This window comes from Barbus barbus (assembly GCF_936440315.1).
Source record: "Barbus barbus genome assembly, chromosome: 22".
Classification (NCBI taxonomy): Eukaryota; Metazoa; Chordata; class Actinopteri; order Cypriniformes; family Cyprinidae; genus Barbus; species Barbus barbus.
In genome coordinates this window covers 15571284-15594595 of record NC_136750.1, presented here as the reverse complement: position 1 = coordinate 15594595, position 23312 = coordinate 15571284, and the positions used below count along the sequence as shown (strand labels likewise).

The 23312-nt window shown below is 38.1% G+C and overlaps 1 protein-coding gene across 1 annotated transcript in view; it reads right to left on the bottom strand.

The window, feature by feature from the left end:
- LOC306888158 (mitogen-activated protein kinase kinase kinase 10-like) overlaps positions 1-22581 on the bottom strand; it is a 31363-nt gene extending 8782 nt beyond the window's left edge. The window contains exons 1-5 of the mRNA XM_079446320.1: positions 21565-22581; positions 1778-1958; positions 1548-1696; positions 1272-1447; positions 123-369 (exon numbers count right to left, since the gene is read on the bottom strand). Of these exons, the coding sequence (XP_079302446.1) occupies positions 123-369; positions 1272-1447; positions 1548-1696; positions 1778-1958; positions 21565-22453 (1642 nt within the window). The 5' untranslated portion in view covers positions 22454-22581. The remainder of the gene's footprint in view (positions 1-122; positions 370-1271; positions 1448-1547; positions 1697-1777; positions 1959-21564) is intronic.
- Positions 22582-23312: the final 731 nt, after the last annotated feature.

Below are 23312 nucleotides of genomic sequence, written 5' to 3'. Positions count from 1 at the left end.
AATATGACTATTTTGAGTGTATTCAAATCGCACCACAAACATATAAATGCAGCTTCAAAAGAACAGCATTAAACAATTATTCCAAACTTTTGACCGGTAGTGTATGTTCCCATTCCACCCACCAGATGGTAGACTGATGCAGTTGCTGTCCCTGCCGAGTTTGAGCAGTCTGCTCTTTTTGAAGTGGCCTTTGCGTTTTTTCACGTGGGGCTTCTCTTGATACATCTGATGGATGATGATGTTGAGCTCTCTCTCCACAATGTCGATCTCCCTTTCGGCTAACTCCTGCTCACGCCTCCTCAGATGCTCCTCTTGCTCCCTCTGCTCCTCAGCTGCCCGCGCCAGAGCTTCCTCCCAGGATCGCAACTCCTAATGAACAGGCGATTATTTAGACCACTAATCCACTAAGCCTGCAAGTTATTGCTTATAATGTTGTTGCAAGTGTAATTTCCCTAAGCGTAGCTGATTCAATTTTCCCACGCATAAGGCTCTCTTTGGCTCACAATACTTGTGTGTAAACATACATTGTAGTTAGTTGTACTCTTCAGATCTTTATTAGATCCTAAATTTATAAAATATCTATCTGTAAATGTACAATACCATTCAAATGTTTGGGGTTAGTACGTTTTTATTTTATTGTTCTGTTACTTAAATTTATCAAAGGTGAGAGTAAGAACGTTTACATTGTTTCAAAATTTTCTTTAAATTTCAAATAAATACTATCCTTTTGAACTTTCTATTCATCAAAAAGTACTGAGAAAAACAAAGCATGATTTCTACAAAAATATTGAGCGATGTTTTCAACATTGATAATAATTAGACAATTTTCTTGAGCACCAAATCAGCATTTTAGAATGATTTCTTAAACATTGTCATTTAAAAAAAAAAGTTTTATAATTAAATTTTCAACAGTTAAAGTTAATATTTTGAAAATATGACTGTTTTTACTGTATTTTGATTGAATAAATGCAGCCTTTGGTGAGAATAAGAGAAATCATTAAAACATCCTACCAACCTCAAACTTTATACTTTATAAAACAACTATTATAGTAAAAAAAAAAATATTTCATCATTCTTTTTAAATGTAAAAAAATATAATTTAAAATGAAAATTTGGTATTGTTGCTAATTGATAGTACAGAAATAAAGCAAAAATAAAAATATATATATATAAATATATTTTTTCAGATTTCAGAAGCTCACCACTTGCCACTCGTACTTTCTCCTTGAGTTGTATTAAATATAAAACGAACATCAGTTTATGATCCTAACCTTCTCTTTTGCTCGCAATTCATCAAACATCTGCTGGATCTCCAGCCTCCAGTCTTCCTGCAGGGAATGGAAAGACTCGAGGGGCATCTGAAACATGGCTGATTGCTCAATGTCCACCAGCCTTTTCAAGATACTTCCAAAACAAGGACGTCCATGTGGGTTAGAACACCAACACTCTACAGAGAGAGAGAGACAGATAAATAATGATGCTATGAAATAAAGAGTGGATATCTCACAGGTCAATGTTTCATGTGGTTCAACCATAACTATTCTTACCTCCCAGCAGCTGTGCAAAGGCCTCTGGGCAGGTGGAGGGGATGGGAAGGGTCAACTTGTTCATGGCAACTCCATAGGCCACAGCCAAAGCATCGATTTCACGGTATGGCACCTCACCAGTCAGCAGCTCCCAGAGTAACACTCCAAAACTGACACGAAAAAGACCATAATCAGCCACAAAACCTTTAGTTCGGCCGCAAAAGATAGTCCAGAGGAGGACGGAAGCTCACCTCCACACATCGCTGCTTTTGGAGAACAGAGACACCTTGATGACCTCTGGAGCCATCCAGGCATACGTGCCCGCTGCACTCATCTTGGTGGTGCGATGCCATTCCCGAGCAAGCCCAAAGTCTGTGATCTTCAGAGTCTTCCCGTTCAGGTCATCTCTCTCCAGAGGCTCCAGAATCAGAACTGAGGGAGGAGTGAAATGATGAACAGAGAAACATGAAACCAAAGGAGGTTGGAGATAAATGGAGCAAAATTTTGATCACTTTGTTGATATTTCTGAATAATGAATAGAGGAAACAATACCAAGTTATTCATGTAATATCCAGTAATTAGTCTCAGTGGTGCTCATTAGAAGTCAAACCAGATTATTTGGCACGCAGAATCTTTACACAAAGGCGGCAAACAATATCCTTGATTTGCACTTAAGATAAAACTCAAGTGCAAACGTGTAACACACGTTTGAGTCATATGACAATGGCACAATGTGAGAACCAGTTCAGTACTTGTGTACACAAAAACAAAACTGCATCTACAAATCATCTTAGATCAGAATATCAAATTAATGTTAGCCTTTATAATATTAACTCTTATTCTTTTCCACATTCCCATTCTCATATTGTTGTTTTCAAAATGAATTGGTATTCGCAACTCATTTTACTTTCATCTGTGACGTATTTGTAAGTGAAACAGGATGTTAAAACGGGAACGAAATCTAGGGCGGGATTTGATGCATCAATTGAAACATGAAATGTGACAGTACTACACCATAATGGAGTTAAATTGGAATGCTATCCTCATGCCACACACCTGGTACCTATTTTTAAAAAAAGGCTTCGAAAATGCCACGCTTGATGTAAACGCCAGCACGTTATGAAACACATGTTGGCCAGAAGTGATGGTTTATAGTTAAATACGTTTAAAATATATGTATTTTTCTTACAACCCGAATTCCGGAAATGTTGGGACGTTTTTTAAGTTTGAATAAAATGAGAACTAAAAGCATTTCAAATAACATGAGACAATATTTTATTCACAATAGAACATAGATAACATAACAAATGTTTAAACTTTTTAAATAATTTTTTTAATTTTATGCACAAAATGAGCTCATTTCAAATTTAATGTCTGCTACAGGTCTCAAAATAGTTGGGATGGGGGCATGTTTACCTTCGTGTAGCATCTCCTCTTCTTTTCAAAACAGTTTGAAGACGTCTGGGCATCGAGGTTATGAGTTTCTGGAGTTTTGGTGTTGGAATTTGGTCCCATTCTTGCCTGATATAGGTTTCCAGCTGCCGAAGAGTTTGTGGTTGTCTTTGACCTATTTTTCTTTTAATGATGCGCCAAATGTTCTCTATAGGTGAAAGATCTGGACTCCAGGCAGGCCAATTCAGCACCCAGACTCTTCTACTACGAAGCTGTTGGACACGACGGCGCTTCTGGACAATGTTCACATATGGCTTCCTTTTTGCATGATAGAGCTTTAGTTGGCATCTGTAGAAGGCACGGCGGATTGTGTTTACCAACAGTAGTTTCTGGAAGTATTCCTGGGCCCATTTAGTAATGTCAATGACAGAATCATGTCAAGGAGTGATGCAGTGTCATCTGAGGGCCCAAAGACCATGGGCATCCAACAAAGGTCTTCGGCCTTGTCCCTTACGCGCAGAGATTTCTCCTGTTTCTCTGAATCTTTTGATGATGTTATGCACTGTAGATGATGAGATTTGCAAAGCCTTTGCAATTTGATATTGAGGAACATTGTTTTTAAATTATTCCACAATCTTTTTACGCACTCTTTCACAGATTGGAGAGCCTCTGCCCATCTTTACTTCTGAGAGACTCTGCCTCTCTAAGACATCCCTTTTATAGCTAATCATGTTACAGACCTGATATCAATTAACTTAATTAGTTGCTAGATGTTCTCCCAGCTGAATCTTTTCAAAATTTCCCTTTGTTGCCCCCGTGCCAACATTTTTGAGACCTGTAGCAGGCATCAAATTTGAAATTAGCTTATTTAGTGGATGAAAGTGTAAAATTTCTCCGTTTAAACATTTATGTTCTCTATGTTCTATTGTGAATAAAATATTGGCTAATGTGATTTGAAAGTCTTTTAGTTTTCATTTTATTCAAATTTAAAAAACATCCCAACATTTCCGGAATTCGGGTTGTACATAAAGCTATCATTTCATATTAGAAGACATCAATTCATGCCATAGAAATGGATTAATTAAAAAAAAATCTTTGTTTTTTTCATCTAAATAAAGTCATACACATTTTGTGAAGCATCAGAGTCAGTAAATTATAAGTGTATTTCATTTTGAAGTGGAGTAACCCTTTAAAGGCCATGTGTCCATTCAAACTCTATGGTAAATTACGAATAATTAATGTCATGTGGGGAAAAAATTATTCACGTCCTAAAAGCCCCTGAACAAAACAGCTCACTAAAAACTAGTGCAACCCAAATAAATAAAAATGTTTACGTTTGAAATTGTGTTAGGTAGCCACCTGATGGCGAAGGGAAAATTTAGATCCTGAAGCAAAAACAGTTGATAATCTGTCCTAAAATGCTACCTAAATAGCTTTTTGGCTTTTCGTTGGATCTTATCCAATGGCCCATGTTGCCCTCATTATGTCACTCAAAAGGAAATAAGTTGTTTCAAAGGTGGATCTAGTTACTACATTTTGATGAAAGCAGATACATATTTTTGGTCTTTGGAATAATGAACTGTACACACCATTTAAAAATTTGAGATTGGTATTTTGTTTAAGTCTCTTATGTTCACCAAGCAGTTAAACAGTAATTTTGTGAAATATTATTACAGTTTAAAATACCTGTATATTTTAAAATGCTATTTATTCCTGTGATGGTAAAGAATTGAATTTTCAACAGTAATTACTCCAATCTTCAGTGTAACATGATCCTTCAAAATTAATTCTAATATACTGATTTAGTGCTCCAGAAGCATTCTTATTATTATCAATGTTGAAAACAGTTGTGCTGCTTTATATATGACTTTACTTTTACTTTGAATAAACGTAATGTATCCTTGCTGAATGAAAGTATTCATTTCTTTCCAATAACAAAAAGTAAATCTTACTGATCCCCAAACTTTTGAACGGTAGTGTACATAATGGAATAAATGCATTGTATTCCGGAATGGACTAATTTGAATCATTCACAATAATACCATGTATTAGGAAAGTAAACCGGGTCAATTTTGAATTAACAGACTCAGCAAAATTGAGACTTCTTGACTTTTAGAGCAGGTTAAAGCTCCATCAAATATTTATCAGCCTGTAGCTTGTATGCAGGCAACACAGAGCCTCAAAGAGAAACAAGACCTCTTACACACACACACACACACACACACACACACACACACACACTCTTTCATGTAATTGTAGTAAAGTGCACACTCATCTATACACAACACAAACTTACCTTTACAACACAAGCAAGACACATGACAAGCTTGAACCTATACACATACTCATAACAGGCGCCAGTAAACTGCATGTGGACAACAGTGTCAATATTTCACAAAAGTGGCATTAAAGGACAGAACGATCCTGGCATTGTTATTCATTGAATTCAGATCTTTGTTTACTGAAACTACCAAGATCCACACACTTAGTTTATTAGAACAAGAATTATAGAAGTCAATAGACAAAAAAAGGTTGAGAAACACTAGTCTAAGCCATACGGTCACGCCACATGAGATTATACAGTTGCCATAAAGACTTTAAAGAGCTCAACTAGAGTAGTTCACAATTGCAAACATGAGTCACACCGGATAGAATAAATCATTAATACAATGTGAACTATAGCTTTCTTTACAGTACTATACATCATATGTGTGTGCGCATTATATTTATATATACATATGTGAGTGTGTACATTATGCTAGTCTGTGGTGCCCTGCTCTTTCCCTCCTCCCTGTATTTCCTCCTGTGTTTCCATGTGCAGGCAGGCTATGGAAATGTTTGGAGTGTCAATAGTCAGCTGGACTGGTTTGAGTGGGGTGGGGACGGGTGGAGTGTAGCCTGCTCTTCCATTATCATCACACATATGCAAACGGGAGCAGAGAGAGAGAGAGAGGAAGAGAACACAGCTGAGTTTCTGTTTGACCTGGACATCACAAGCTCAGGTTGAGCAGGTGGAAGATTTCTCTCTTTCCCTCCAGATTATTACATTCATTAGATAGACTAACATGTTAAAAACTTATATAATATGAAATGCAGATAACCGAGATAAAATAAATTATAATAATTTATTATAATGATACTTACTTTTTTATAATAATGTTATATTTAGCATTGCCTATATGCATTTACAACATATATATAACAGAATATGGGATAGATTAATAAAATCTAAATTGTTTACCAATACATTATTAAAATCAAATCACATCTGTTCATATTATTTAATGGACATGAGGTAACATCAACTAACAATAAACGTGTATTTTTAATAACTAACGTTAACAAAGATCAATAAATACTGTAACAATTGCAACAACTAAAACAGATTTTTATTAAATAGCATATGTTAATTAATGTATTATTCAGTGGTAACTAATGGGACCTTTTTGTAAAGTGTTACCAATATTTTTTAGTGAACTTCTTGTTAAGATATAATTTGATCTTTCCCTGTGTGCATTTGTGTGAGTGTGTTTCTGCCTCTGGTGGGATGTGAGATTAGGAGAATAGGAGATGGCTGCTCACAATGTTAATAAGGCATTGTTATATGCCTGTCTTAGTGGCCATGTGACCCTGAGGGACAGTTGCCACCAGAAGGTTATGAGGGGCTGAATGTGTTTGTGCAAGTCACAGAGAAAGAATATATAGATTGTGTGACTATATGTGTGGAGAGAGAGGGTGTTCATGGGAGTGAATAGAGAGGCACAAAACACATTCGTTGAACATGTCTGAGGTTGAACAAGCGAGGGTGTGTCCGTGATGGTAAATGTGTGTGTGTGTACACAGCATTTACATGCATGCTTGTTCCAATTAACTTCTGTTGTGGTTCTTCACTAAACACTACTGCTGGACATTCAGGGCATGCATGGAAGTGTATGTTTATGTGTTGGGATGATATATGAGAGGACAGTCACACAGGTTTTACAACTCGTAACTGTATAACATCAAACACTCTCAAACCAACCATCGTATGCACAGGACAAAAATCACAACTCCCATTCATAACATTGATATTTACCCTTTATTCACAGTCTGTGTATCAAATTAATTAACTTGATAATGACTGATCATTCACAACATCACAGATTCAATTTATGTTTAATCATTTTTGGTTAAACCACTAAAATGTATATGAGAATTAAGATACTATGAGATAGTAGTTGTCAATTTTAGAGGTTATATACTGCATATACTAATATATATATATATATATATATATATATATATATATATATATATATATATATATATATATATATATACACACAGAGAGAGCGAGAGCGAGAGCGAGAGGGAGAGGGAGAGGGAGAGGGAGAGGGAGAGGGAGAGGGAGAGGGAGAGAGAGAGAGAGAGAGAGAGAGAGAGAGAGAGAGAGATATCCCTTAACATAACTCTTCTGTCTTTCAGAGAATTACTCACTCTGGACCCCAGTTGGCATAAAATACAACTTAATTAGCATTTCCTTTATATATATCTCAATTTGCAGCTACTTTAAACTAAGCCTGATGATGATAAAGTACAGTATGGTGTCAGGGCACAAACATCTGTCATGCTGCAACCCTTGTTTAACTGTTTGTCATTACAACAAGCAATTTGACCCTTGACCCTTCATGGTCCAATTGGAGACTAGACCATTTGTCTCTTCGACAATCCGTGAGAATGGTACATCATCAAGTCTTCACACAGCAGTTTAAAGTCAAGAGGGTGATAAAAAATATTTGAACAGTCACTGATTTATAATTAAGCAATAAAGAAGTTGTGTTATTGTGCTAATAGCTTTTACTATAGCTTTTTATAATAACTGGTATGGTAAATCACATAAGCGTGGCACAGTCCTAAACTTTGCCTGATTTGTCAGGCGCACAATCCAAGAAAGAGACAAGCTGTCTCTGAGACACATTCTCTCACCCACACAGTGCTGTACTCTTTGTCTCCCTATGGCTCACTGAAAAGGTCTGTGTCTCAATCAATCGCTGAGTCGCCCACTCCATATCTTCTAATCTGAAAACACGAATTCTCCCCTCAGTGCCATATATAGTGCACACTCAGTAGGGAGCATGAAATGAAACTGTCCCCTGAAGGCAGGAACAGCTGGTACTGTGGCTGAATCAGGTCCCTTGTTCCCCCCGCCTCCCAGCCCCCCACTTTTACCTGCTGCTTCAGCCCAGGTACACTACATTACACTGCTGAGAGAGAGATTTTTTACAGCCCCACATGCTGACATAGCAGTTTGAAACCTTCATTTTGTATTTCTCAGGGGTTCCTATTTTCAGGCCTGCATCTATACAGAAAAGGGGTAGGCAATGTATCAGATATTTGCATTCTTGCGCTTTTTTATTTGGCTAGTAAAGGGATAGTTCCTCCAATTAATTACTCACCCTCATGTCGTTCCAAACACTTAAGACCTTCAAAGTTCATCTTTGGAACACAAATTAAAATATTTCCAATGAAATCTGAGAGCTTTCTAAGCCTTCATAGCCAGCAATGCAACTACCTAACGCTGATTACGTTAAGTTCAGTGGATACTCTCCAAAATTGTAACTCGTAATTGTGTAATTGTGACTGTAACTCGGGGAGAAGAACTGTTGAATAAATTATTATGTTATTATTGTTTTATTTGCACACAAAAAGTCTTCTCATAGCTTCGTAAAATTACGGTTGAACCACTGATGTCACATGGAGTATTTTACCGATGTCCTTGCTACGTTTCTGTGCATTGATCGTGGTAATATCGTTGCGGTTTATGGAGGGTCAGAGAGCTCTCAGATTCCATCAAAATGTATTTGTGTTCCGAAGATGAACAAAGTTCTTACTGGTTTGGAACGACATGAGGGTGAGTAATTAATGACAGATTTTTTTTCTTTGGGTGAACTAACCCTTTAAAACAGTCCATGTGACATCAATGGTTCAACAGTAATTTTATGAAGCTACGAGAAGTTTTGTGCGCAAAGAAAACAAAATAACTTTATTCAACAATTTCTTCCCTTCAGTGTCAGTCTTGTGGTATTTTTAATCAAAATGTTATAGTAATGTATGTAGTAAAATATATGCATTACCATGTTTTATATTGCTGCATAAAAATACACATTAATAACTGTTCTTCCTAGTGTTTATTATGTGAAAACTGCATAAAATATTGAGCATTTCAGTGTTTTCATTTTTACATTAAACTTTTGAATCAGCTTGGCTACAATGGCTGTTTGGTTGCAATTATTTATGATTCTTTTAAAAATATTCAAAGAAATATATATAAATAACAAGACATCAAATACGATTAAAAGGTATAAAAATAGTTAATTTTTTCATCATTTTTAGCTATATCACCTAATTTTTAGCTAATCATCATTTTTAGCTATATCACCCACCCCAATACAGAAGATCTATATACTCAGCTTTGAAAATATATCTCCTGAGAATACGTTTATAATATATATTTCTGCACTTATAGCTTTCTTATCTCGTTGGTTTTAGCATGTTAACATACACAGCCATCAAAGCAGAATTTCACTGAAAAGGTTATTGACTAAGAGCGCTGTTGGCAAGCATGGCTGTGGACCAATCAGCAGAGGCATGACTAAGCTAGGCGGGGATTGTTTGGACCAATCAGTGAGTGTGGCCCCCTTCTCTTCCCTATCCTCAGCAGTCTCTGGGAGACTGCGTTTCCTCTTTATCACTGTGCCCTACAGACAATCCCTCTCATCCCCCTCTCGTTCTCTCCATCTCTCTCGCCTTGCCTACCTCCCTCCATTCCTGTATGAATCAGATTCCAGCTGTCGCCTGCCAAGGCATCCATTCTTACACTCAACCAAAGGGGGAAAGAGAAAGAGAGACGGATGATCATGGGAATGGGTGAACAGAGTATAAAGGAAAGAAGCAAGGACAAGAGGAATTGGGGCATATCATTATGTGTGTGTGTGTTTGTATAAGTATGTATTTGTATCATTGTGCTAGTGGCTTTGTGTGCTTTATATGTGGGAGTGCTAAACATAGGGAGTGACGTGGATATTTCAGACAGCAAGTGGCATCAGAATAAAGCAGCAAAAGAAAGAAAAGAGAGAGGTGGAAATATATAAACACGAAAGGAGGACTAAAGAGGAGCTATATATGGAAGTCTGTTTGGGCTTTATAGTGTCTAATGAGACACTCATCATACTGATGGTCCCATTCATTTCATAAAGACAAAGTGCTCTTTTGCAGTAGCTTCAGTGTATTTTCAAGTGGTTATTTTGTATCTTGCATACAAAAATGTAGTTTGACACAAAAAGCTCCAGATCATAGCCAAATCTTAAAAATAGAGATCATAAATACAGTCAGGGTGGAGAATGATCTCTACTATGAATCAGAAACATACCACATAACCAGTGTAGTCTGATTCCCAAGCGAATAACTTGAATGAGTTAGTTATTTTTAGTGAATCAATACCATGCAACACAACCAGTGCAGTCTGATTCCCAACAAATGACTCCAATAAATTATTTCTTTTTAGTTAATCAAACAATTTTATAAATTAAATTTAAAAGATTTTGCCTCATTTACTATTTTTTTTTTTTTTTTTTTTAGTTTTGTTTAATATATGGTTGAGGCCAATTATTAGACTGTATTTATGCCACTTCTACAAAGACATCATTAAAACATGTCTACGCCACTTTGTTAATGGAACAGTTCAATCTGAATCGATCAGAGGATTCACATTACTTAACCATTCTCATCCCAAGCAAAGTGCTCACTAACACACGAGAAAGAAAGAAACTATAAATTTAAACGTGCAAAGGGTTTCAGTCTAGTAGAGTGTGTTTGGTTTTACAAAGACTTTGTGTCACTGATACCTTTGGTTGGCTGTAGAAGCAACACCAACGGCTCATTGAGCTTTAATCAGTTCCAGCACGGCACAATGTTGCCCTCCAGGAGAGATATTAAGCCTTTGTACCCATATGATCTTCTGCATGGTGACTTTCAGACATTAGATGCTGCTGCTTTGTTGCCTGTGCTTTTAAAAAGTCCTTGAGGTTCCGCATTCTCGTTTAGTGTCAAATTTCTGCCTCTATTCGAAGGTCAATATTAGACTGGCTATAATGTCAATAGATAACAGTGTAATTAGAACTTGTGCTGTACGGATGATGGCCTTGGTCTCTAGACATGCATTGAATCTCTTTTAGGGACATTTGGAATGCAAACCACCAACCAGGAACTGCATGAAAATTTGCCTGAATAGGGACGTGAGAACTGCAGTTGAACTCTAGAACAGAGCCATTCCTTCCTTTCCACTGTTTAATCCTCTCTAAAGACTAGTGTTCAACTTTATTAGATCTTCACATATAAATAGTTTATTTCAGGTAAAACATAAGGAATTTGAATGGGTACTGACATTCTCTTCAGCTGTTGTAGCGTTTAATGAGTTGTAGTAATAGGACATCAGTGGTGGTAACCGCATGGTCTCCCTCTCCCACAGGGTTAAATGTACCTGTGGACGCCAGCTTTTCCCTGTGTCAGCTGTGCTGCTGTCAGGCCTGTTTGAGGTAAATGTCACCTGAGGCACATGCAAAGAGACACTCCATGACACAAGCAGCACCTGACAGTCAGCAAAGCACCTGCCTGCCAGAGCTAGTCTACTTGTGTCTTATCACACTTGCAAGGCACAGTTTTTGTTTCTTAGCTCTTCTTAAATAATTAAAGCACTGTATTAAACTCATGAATTACACACCATCAGAATATTTAACAAGTTTTTGGAATATAACAAACATATTTACCTTACAGGTAAATACCTTACCTTATGTTGTTGCTGCACTAAACATTAGTGAAATTACAAACCTGAATTACAAAAATAATGTCTGTTTTCAAACAGGTTTCCCAAACACTCCCCCATCTGCCATTATGGCTTAAAGGGGTCATGAACTGCCTCCACTTAAAATGTTATCAAGATTTGTACATCAAAAAATATAACTTAGAAGTAATAAGCAATTTTCTGTCCTGTTTTTGAATAGGTATGGCGGATTGTAGACTCGGAAGTAATCACCCTCTGCTATGATTAGCTAATAGTGGTGTATGTTTGACAGCGTACATTCCTCATAGATGGACGCTGCTGTGATTAAGGTCAAAAATGCATAAATAACTCAATACATATCAAACGATTTGTAAGAGACAAAGCAATAGTGACCACATAATGAAAACAGTTACTCACACTTGTGTTGCAACATTACTGTCGCATCCGAAATAGTCAGCACAGCACCATCTTTTAGTTTCAATCTTTCGGAAAATCCCGCGTCGAATTGTGCCTTGTTTGTAAATTAATCTGTGGTAAAATTAAGTGAACAAAGGACCAAGTTCTTACTGACGTGGTCTGGATCTTCATTCAAAATAAAGTTAATCCACTCTTTCCTAATGTTGGGATCAGAAGGAAGGTTTTTCCACATTTTGGCAATGCAGCATCTTCTTGTCTTCACAGTAGGGCTGTCCCCGACTAAAGATTTTTCTAATCGACTAGTAGTTGTTCAATTTAAGCATTAGTCGACTAATCGCACGTTTATTAATAAACCATTTAAATAATAATACCAAGCCTTTAATTGCCTTCATAGCCTAATAATCAAGCAAAAACACGCATAACATTTTCCACAGCACACTGGCAGAAGTCATGTTTATGAATGTGTCAGGGAAAAACAGTAAGAAACATTTTAATATTGATTCACTAGTGCTTTCTTTGGTTTTAGATTAAGAGATGAAGTCGGCGACACTGACTCATCGTCACTGCAGTAGTGATGCGCCTGTATGCATGTTTCATATGGATTACATAATAGGAGAATTTGTTTTCCATTTGAATTGGTTCATTTGAAAGTAGACATTTGGCTCTCTATAGATATAAGGCAAAGATATACATGGAGTTTCGTGCTCAAGTTTGCAGAGACCGAGACAGCAGAAAGCGCATTCTGTTTGCTTTCATTATTTTACAAAAGTGCAATGTTGTTATTGTGAGTGCACACAGAGAAACGTAGCGTCTTTCCCGATTCGAAAGATGTATTACTCTCATCTGAGTGACCAAAAACGATGAAGTATTTTAGGATTGAGTGAGCGCACCGGCGCCTCCATCCGTCCTGCAGTGAGCGCTACTGTTCAGCTTCCACACTCCGCACAGACACTTCAATAGCGCACATTTCTCTAGGTTAACATTTGATTAAGCGGCCATGCAAAGTTGCTAATACTTACATATTTCAGATAAGCCATATTTGAGGTTGATGAATGATAGGCGAGCGTTTGGATGTCCTGCCCGATGTACTGTTAACGATCTATTAGTCATGGACTGCGTGACTTCACCTGTAGAATTTTTTTTTCTGCGACTAAGCGACTAATACAATTTTTGGTCGACTAAGCCTCTTCTGGTCGACTAACGGTTAGTTGACTATTAGGGGGCAGCCCTACTTCACAGCCATCTTAATCTTTTTGGTTTCTGTGTAGACCTGCGTTTCTTCTCTCATTATTTATACTACATGCACGAATCGGTGGGCGGGGCTAAACAGGCAGTGATGTTGAAGCAGGTGTTGATCATCTTCTGCGGAGGCAGTGCTTATCCAAACTATTACATTTATTTACACTATTACTATTATTTTGTATTCTGTATTCAGTAAGAAGTACACACAATTCAACTACACTGTTCAAAAAAAATATGGGAACACCTTTTGATCTTGATGAATTAAATAATCAAGTTGAAAAACTTTACTTATTGCGTAATTTGTTGAGAACAAAATTATGTGATAATAGTCAATGGAAACTAAAAACATTAACCCAATAATGGATGGATTCAAAATCACACTGAAAATCAAAGTAAAAGACTGAATTACAGGCTGAATTTCATCAAAGCAACTTATAATGTAAGTCAGTAGTGTAAGTCAAATTCCATTTTTTCCATTTAAATTTTTCTGGATTCTGCTTTTTTTTTTTTTTTTTTTTTTTTTTCTCATTTGATTTTTTCTAGATCCCATTTTCATGTTTTTTAAAACAAATTTTAGTTATCAAAAAGCATACTTTACAATTACAATTTAACAACAATTTATTGAAATCTTAACAAAAATTACATTTTTTGGGCCCCATGAAAGACATTTTCTTTTTTCCCCAATTTCAGTTTTTTCGCCTCCACCAAATTCTGTTTTCCGTTTGAATTTTGTTAAGATTCCAGAACAATGCCTTACATTCTGCAATTTAATTAAGTGTACAGCCCTACTTTTGATTAATCCATCCAAAATTTGCTAAATTATGCAACTTTCTGTGTTTCATTTTCATGACTGGATTCCACGATTCTGGAAAATGAGCTTATGAAAATAATAACAATATACATTTATTGCAATGTGTATATCTCAGCATTTCATATAATTTTTCTTATCATTGAGCTGGAAAAAAGTAAATAAATTTGGCCTGATTTATCATAATTCACCCAACTACAATTTGAGATGAATTCACTCTACACTCAGATAGCAAACCATTTTACCTCAAGGGACTGGTTAATGAAAACATTGCTGCTGTGTAATGATCTGTTTACAGGACACTCTAATACAACCTGTTCTAGGGAGGCTCTGCCTTGCTACCCTTGCTCCCGTCTGCCTTGCTTTCAGTGCTCCAACAATACTCCTCTGACTTCATTGGCACTATAGTAGAGCAGGCCACCGATGGTCATTGTGCCGAAGATCTCTGAAACTCGGCCATGCCAGTGCGTTCTGTATACAGAGCTATATAGTGGCTGCCTGTGTTGTCAGATTTGCATGTGTTGATCAGTGCGCATTGCAAGGGTATGTGGAATATAACACTATACACTCTGTGTCCTTCCCAGCATATCCACGACATGCTCTATGCTTTGTCATGTGGTGGACATGGATGTATGGTCTGTGTTTATTGTACCATAGTAACACCTGTAAACACTTCTGTAAGTGTAAATGTGTGTATATTAGCTGTGTGGGCAGGTCTTGCTTGGTTATTGACTCTGTGATGCTGCAGTCCATAGTAAATGTGTGTGTGTGTGAGTGTGTGTGTGTGTGAGAGATGCATTAGAGTGTATGCTCAGTTTGGGTGTGGATAAGCACTTTGTGTGTTTTCTTTGCTTTGAATCACGTGAGCTCTGGGCTAAACCTTGGACTCTAACTCTTTAAATAAAAAACAACTGAGAAATTCTCATGCCTGCAAAAAAAAAAAAATCCTGTCTGGTTATGTATTAACTAGAACAGTTTTAAAGATACTCTCTCATATCAGTTCATTAACCGAGACCATGAGAACTACTTTTTATTGTCTCTTTATTGATTTTTGTGGCAGATATTGTGTGTATTTACTATCTGGCTCACATTTAAACAGTGTCAAAGTTGAAGCAAAGAAAGACACTGACCTACACCAGTCTCAATCACAAATGCCAAGACAATAGATGACCAATACATACAGTCTCTAAACACACCTGTACTGCAGATGCTCAAGTTCCCACAAAAAATGGAGGTTTTTCAAAAATGAGCTCACTCTGATCTACCAAAGGATAACAAAGTCAGTGTTGGAGGTTAATTTTTACTAGATATAGACTATATCAAAGAGTAAATCAATAAGAAATGGTGTGAAGTGATATATTTATTGAACAAACAAATTTATTTCCCCAAAAAATAAACAATATTAATATATTTTCCAAACCATGCAAGGTGTGCTATAGATCACGGTGTAGAAAACATGTAGGGTCAGACTTGACTTTGTCCATTGTAAATTGATTGGATTGCTGGATCGTTGTCGTTTCCTGACTGCTGATCTCGTGTGAGTGACAGGTTGATGGAGGGGAGGGATTATTAAGAGGGGGAAGGGACGGTGTTGTTTTTGAATAAAGATTACAAGGGCATAAGAATTTTTATTTCTGTAACACTTTAGTAGAGGGACAGATTTTCACTATTAACTATTTACTTATTAGCATCCTATTATGAACATATTGGCTGTTTATTAGTATTTATAAAGCACATATTCTGCATGACCATATTCTACATCCTTAATCCTACCCAATACCTAAATTTAACAACTACCTCACAATCTATTAATAAGCAGCAAATCAGGAGTTTGAGGCAAAAGTCGTAATGGTTTGTTAATATCAAAGTTGCAATAAAGTAAAAGTAGTGACAGCTTTTCTTCCATATTGTGAAGTACATTCTAGTTAAACAGATTATTGAAAAGAAAAAATGTCAGGGTCTTGGAATCGTTCACAATAAAATCAATAACATGGATTTGAAAAAAAAACAATAGGATGAATTTCCATTTCATGCTAACTTTAGTATGATTCATTACCATATAATACTATAGAGTGTACTGTAAGTTTATCGCAAACAGAAACACCATGAAGCAGAACAAAATGTCAGCAGATTGGACATATTTCACAATTAATGATGTGTATGATATAAATTTATTACCAATATTCATGCCTGCGTAGATCTGCCGTTGAGCACAGAGTGAAATGAGTGTGTGGAGAGCCACAGATGAGCAAATATATTGAGCACACTTTCCTAGAATGTCCTCTCTCTCAAGTAATGCTGGGAAATTCAATTAATTAGTTGCTTCATGTTTCGATAAAAAAAGAAAAATGATTCAGACTTTCCAACACTGCCTTAGAGTGAGGACACGGGAGAAAGCGATCTACTTATTGATGTCTACTTCTTTGTCAACTAAATGCAATCAAAACAAAAATGTATGTCAAATCTATTGTAAATAATAAAAGAAAAGTTACTGCAATTGAATTACTTGAAAAATAAAGAGTACAATTTGATAAAAACTGAGAAAGTGATTTAAAAAAAAAAAAGCTGCAGGATTGCTGTGCTTGTTTATAGGGTTGAACAATTGGTGATTATATATAAATATGATTTAAAAAAAAAAACTATTTTATTGGAATTATTATTATTGCTAAAAAAATTATAAAAACAATATATTATTATATTATTGTTAATAATATTAACAAAAGATTACTATTGTAATATTTTACTGTAAAATAAAAACTGAGTACTTAAGACAAATATAAAAGAAAATTGTTTACAATAGAGCTGTAACTGTCTTAAATCTTCATTTTCAAGCAATGAACATTCAAGCTTTTATTTTGGCAGAAAACTGCAGGTAGCCCTTAAAGCTTCTCTTTTGTTGAAATCAGCCTGATAACCAGTAAGGGCAGTAAAATAACAGCTCTTACCCAATACTTTGTAACACATATAAAATAATTTGTAAAAAAGTAACACACTACCCTCAAATTGTCAGTCCCGCTGTCCTATACTTGAAAATTATGGCTTAACTAAATACAGGTATCGCTTCTCAAACTCTAAATATGGTATTGGTTCATAATGTTTATCACACAAAAGGCTGGACAAATGACTCATGGTCACTAACCAGTGTGCAAACAACACTTTTACCACCATCCCCGTCTGACTCATTCTAAAGGCCTTTCCACACTGAGCGTGAAGTGAAAAAGCGAGGCGAAACGCCCGCGAATGTTGCTTTCACACCGAGCGCGAAACGAATGTTCGCCTTCTGCTAATTCACGCCTGCACACTAGGTGGCACGGACCAACAATGCACTTTTTCTTCATGTAGAGTGTGTATCTCATGTGGTTTACATCGTCCGCTGCTCAATATACAGCATTAAATTAAGATAAATAACTTGTGTTTCTTCATCAGAAACACAAAATATCCATAATGCTTACAAGAATACATCTGAAATAATTACAGGTACAATTAGCATCAAGCTTCATTGAAAATGTATGTAATTATTAAAGTTTTTGTTCAAAACCCACTTTAAATCATCATCGAGTGCTTGTAATAACTTCCGATTGTGATCTAAAATGGATTTTGATTCTATAATAGACAGACATGCACTCTTTGCATGTTTTATAATGGACTGTGTTTTTACGCTCGTGCTCAATACAGTCTTCTGAGCTTTTAGCGCCACCGCGTCGACCTTTTGGATAACAGCAGTTGCTCTGGTCATGTGATGTAATGTTAAAATATTATTGGACGGCCTGTGTTTTCGCTTTGCGAAACGCAAAAGATTTGTCGGACTGGACGAAAAAAAAACATTCGTATTTTCGGTGAGCGAATGTTCGCGGCGACCTATGTGGAAGCTGTTGTTTTATTCCAGCGCGTCATCGCATGCGAAATTAATTTCGCTTTTTCACGCTCAGTGTGGAAAGGCCTTAATCGGTGGGAAAGGAATGCATCCTATTACTTAATGGATCACCTAAAATTGTGGGTGACATTTGTGCATCCCATGAATGCAGGGTGTTGTCGTAAAGGCAGGAGAGTGGCGTTGTGAAACTGTCAGGCATCTTTTGTAAAGTTTTTTGTATCCTCAAGAGCAAATCTTCTGAATACAGAGTCTGTGTAAAAGAGCAGAAACCTTGTAACACACTAACATAAGTCACAGTTAGATAAGTACATAGTTTGTGATGTAATGTCATGTGCACGTGCATGTATGCATTTGGCAGATGTGACTTAAAAGGCTTTCAATGTATTTTTTTTAAGCGTGTTCTTGACCCCATACCATTGCCGTTGCTAGTACCATGGTCTACAAATTGAGCTACTTAAAATAAAGACATAACTAGCGAGTCATCTGTCATTTGTGACAAATGAGTCGCTCTACCCTGTACCCCGCTGACCCCGGTGCTTATAACCCATCACTGACCCTCTCTCCCCCTGTGTGAGTTCAGACCCTGGGGCTTTTCCAGGACACACACACACATAACCATACACATCACTTAGTATTTTCTTGTCCCCTGTATCTATCTGAACTCTCGTGGTCCAGATGCTCATTTTCTCATATCCAACCTCCCCCAATCAGACGAGTGACTCCTGTGATTGTCGAGGCATCTTTGTCTTGGATATGCGATAAAGGGGTCATTGTTGCTATTCTTCTGTGTTCCCAGCCTCTCTATCGTTTAGTCTATCTCTCAATTATTTATTTTCTCTACACCTGCTGGTAAAACACTATTTGATAAGTCTAATTTTACACCTTTACAGGCAATTCACATGCTCAGATGGTATGGACATCACATGACCAACTGAACTGTACTCACTAAAATCAATATTACAGAACAGCCAAGTCAGGTAATCAGAAGTCCAAAAAAAAAACTCTTGTGAGTGTGCATACACTAAACAGTTTCCTAAGTGTTCTTAATAGATGTGTTAATGCCGTTTATGTCCACAGTTGAGTACTTAAAGGGTTAGTTTAAAAGCATACGTTTGGACCCTGCCACCTGACTGTCAAAACTTCTTGTGCGTGAAGGGTTCAGCTCGCCAGTGTGTTTAAATCTGCGCGCGTGTAGAAATGACTCGTGCGTGTTTAAATCTGCGTGCACATGTGTGTGTTTAGATCTGCTCGCGGTTTTGTTGTTTTGTGCGCACAGTACTGTAATCCGCTTGCGCGCTGTGTTCATGCGCTTGTGCTGTTTTGTCCCACTTTAAACACCATAGTCTAGGACTATGCTTAAGCACATTGATGGGCACGCTCTTGCTCTTGCTTGAGTGCGTTTTCCAAAAGCAACTATGGTCGCAAGTTCCGTCATTACCAATAGAGTTAAAGGTAACTAATGACCATAATTAGCTAACAATGATTTTGGGAAATGCACCCCTGATTGATTTTCTGGGGGAATTCTGCCCTTTATGACATCATACAGGGCCATACTCTAAAAAAAAATTCAGAAACTTATACAAGCTCTGAAAGAGTGTATTTGGCACAGAAATACTCCATTATACCTTCAACTCATTTTTTTAAACTTTGGCCATGTTTAGCATGAGAACCCAACTCTTTAACAGTGTAAATAAGTTAGAATGCATGAAATAGCAATAGACCTCCCCTTTCAGTTGAAAACAAGTACTGAACGTGTGCCACAACAATTTGATAGCACCAGACAGTGTGCGTTAGCCATTAGCCATTCCTGTGTTCCAGTAAAGACCTGCCTAAGGAGTGTGTCAGGGGAAGGTGATCAGGGGTTTAGCGTTACTCTCAGCTGAGTCACCCTTCCAGTTGATCCCCATACCTCTTTTGTTTTTGCCAGAGTGTGGGCCATTCTTTGATAACGGTAACTTAAGTCCAGTGTGAGCTCAGTTAACAACATGGACTGACCACCGACTTCAGCCTATCAACTCGCACACACAGAGTGACATCACTTTAAAGGAGGTCACAGTAATCAGATTATCCTAGTTATTCAGATGCACTGACAACCAGCAATCCAAGTATGTTCAAATTAGTCCCCCAGGCAACATGAGGGAGAGGCAGCTATTACAGTAATTTTGATATGCTAACGTAAAAGTCTTTGTCCCTGACTCCTCATGTCATTGTTCTAATATGATACAATTACAAAGCTCCATTGATTTACAACAATTATGAGGGGCTACTTTATTTTGAATGCTAAAATTAAAATATCAGAGTTAAATTTTGTAACAAATGCTGAGGCTAGTAAGGGAATGCAATTATTGGTGAGCTAAAAGAGTACCATACACACAATCCCACTGTAGTGTGTCGTTGAGAGGGGACTGTACTGTGGGGGAGGGGGATGTCTAGGGTGCAATAGAGGGGAGCTGGGAAGAGGCTGGGGGGCTTGGAATCCGCCTCTGTTGCCACGGCAGCTGTGCCAATCTCTGAGTACGCCTACAGTTTGAAGAGGATACCTGAGCTCAGAGCCCCTGGATAATGAGAAGCAGTGAAACTCTAAACTCTGACAGCTAATGCTTTCACCCCTCCTGTGTCTACAGGGGCATGATAAACAAGCATCCCATCTCTGGGAGAGGACGCAGCACTGGGATGACTGTTTTCATGGATTTGACAAGGACAGGGATTAGCAGACTTTGCCAAATCTTCTCTTGAGTGTCTGTCAAGCTCTGCTACTGCAAAAACTGCAAAAGCTGTACCCTTAGTATCTAGTATGCAGTGTTCCTTTTCCCAAGTGCATCCATACTCATCCATTCAGATACTCTCTTCTTTCTGCCCACAACAACTCCAACTGCACTTAGCAGCAAATAGCACAAAGGACCAAAAATAGCCCAGCATTTTCCAGAGCAGAGCAGCTCTCCTAAAGAAGAGGAAGCAATGCCACGACGAGGCTATGATCAAGTCCACACACAGCATTTATTCCTTTTGTTCGGTCACTACAGACGCCCCACCTGTGCAAAATAATAATTAATTCCCATTGCAAATTTGAGGATGCAGAATTATATATTTGATGCACCGCATTTCTGTTGGGACTGTATCTGCCATGCCAGAAGTGTCCCAAAGGCATGTACCCTTAATCAATATGTTGCTGCGTATGAATATGTTTTGGTCTTGAGTGCATCAGAACACTCTGAGGAAAAAAAGTATGCAAATGTTGCACCTTTAGGGGTACAACAGCTTGTCGCTGGGGCTGTACCCTCAAAGGGACATCTTTGTATCCTTTTTAAGCCTTAAAGGTTCATATTAGTACCTTAAGGGTACATTTTACTACTCATAGATACTAATATGGACTTTTAGGCACAGATAAGGTGCAAAGTTGTCGCTTTAAGGGTACTGACTCAGTGACAAGTTATTGTACCCCTAAAGGTACAGTTTTTGCTGTGAACATTAAAGAAACATTACTCACTGTTGCTTGATTTGAGGTCTCGATGGATGATTGGCACAAAGGTCTGGTTGTGCAAGTAGTCCATTCCTGTCGCAATCTGCACTGCCCAATTCACCAGTACCCGAGGAGGCACCTTCTTCCCAGCAAGTGCCCGGTTAAGTGCCCCGCCACGGGCATATTCCATAACCAGGCAAAGATTTGGCTCCCGCAGGCAAACACCTCGGAGGGCAATGATGTTGCGGTGTCGGAGCATCCAGAAGAGTCTGGCCTCCTGCCTCACATTCTCTGCCGTAGCACTGATGTCCTCATCTGGGTCCTGACGAGCTGCTTTAACAGCTACTTCTTCACATTGCCACACACCCCTATACACCTTTCCAAAGCCTCCAGCACCGATCACCTCCTCCAAGCACAGCTCTGAGAAATCAATCTCCAGTGGTGACTCCCCACCGACCAGACCTCCCGGAGGCAACGCTGGATAGCAGGTGTCCCGTCGGGTCACATAATTACTAGGGAATATGCCCACCTTGTCCTGGATCTTTCCAGTCCACCAGCCCTCATCTCCAGAAACTTTTGAGTCCTTGGAGAGCACCTCCAGTAGGTCGCCACGTCGCAAGGTCAACTCCTCGTCTGCTGTGGCCTCATAATCAAAGACAGCTGTCCAGTACGTGTTACTGCCTTCATGATGATGAGGAAGATGGGAATCTGGGGAGTCCACTGAAGAGGAAAAAGTAGAGGAGTTCTGGCTGCTGCTGTTGTGTGTCAGGCAGGGTACTGAGTTTGCATTTGCTGGGAGGGCAGTGGGAACTGGGGGTCCACAGGAACCTCCCCTACTGGTGCAAGGTAGTGGGGCAGCACTGCCACCACCTCCACCTCCAGCTCCTACTCCACTCAGTCTCGTATATGGGTCCATCACTGAGTGTTCAGGTCAGCGATGTGGTCTCAAAAGCTGGAGGAGGCCCTCTGTCAACTTGCGCACAATATCCATGCAGAGCCCATCTACTGAGTGCAGGCCTTCTTGATTAGGAACAAAATCAACAAGTAAAGCTTTTGCTGGGCTGCCCCTGCACTATCCTCACCAATTGCTTGAATTGTCCACAGCACACTTTGTGTGTGTCTTAACATTTATAGAGCCATTTTAGTCAGTCAATGTGTGCTAACAGCTCTAATATGATGATGCTCTATAGTTCTATAGCTTTATAGATGACACTGAAAAAGAGTTTTTCTAGAGAAACCAAAGTCCTTGAGATTAGGTGAGAATATCCAGTCCATCAAGGTGTGCAAATCTTATTTTTTGGTTACTTTGTGCAGCACTGGGCTTTTCCATCAGAAGAGTCATTGAAGGCCTTGGACATTTCTTGCTTGGTTTCTCTTTTTAACAGCAGAATCCAAAAGTAAACAAATATTACTAAAGATAAAACAGTAACTAGATGGGTCTTTGGCTAATTTGCCTTACATCACACATCATGTTCTAGTAGGGGTTAAGTTCTACCTAAAACTTGCACTGGAATGTTGTCTTAACCTCTAATCCATGTAAAACTCTCATATTTGTAAACGTACATCTATGTTAATCTCTTTTTTTTGCAATGCATGCTAATGAATATTAATAGCCTTAAACACATGCACGCGCAGGCTTAAGGCATCCTCAGACATTCAGCTCACAAAGAGATGCACCAGCTCGCGATCTCAAAATATCCACAATTATTTGCACATTTGTGATATTCACTTAACGTTTCTCTTGTGTTTTATAAATTATAGACATTTGAGCGCTA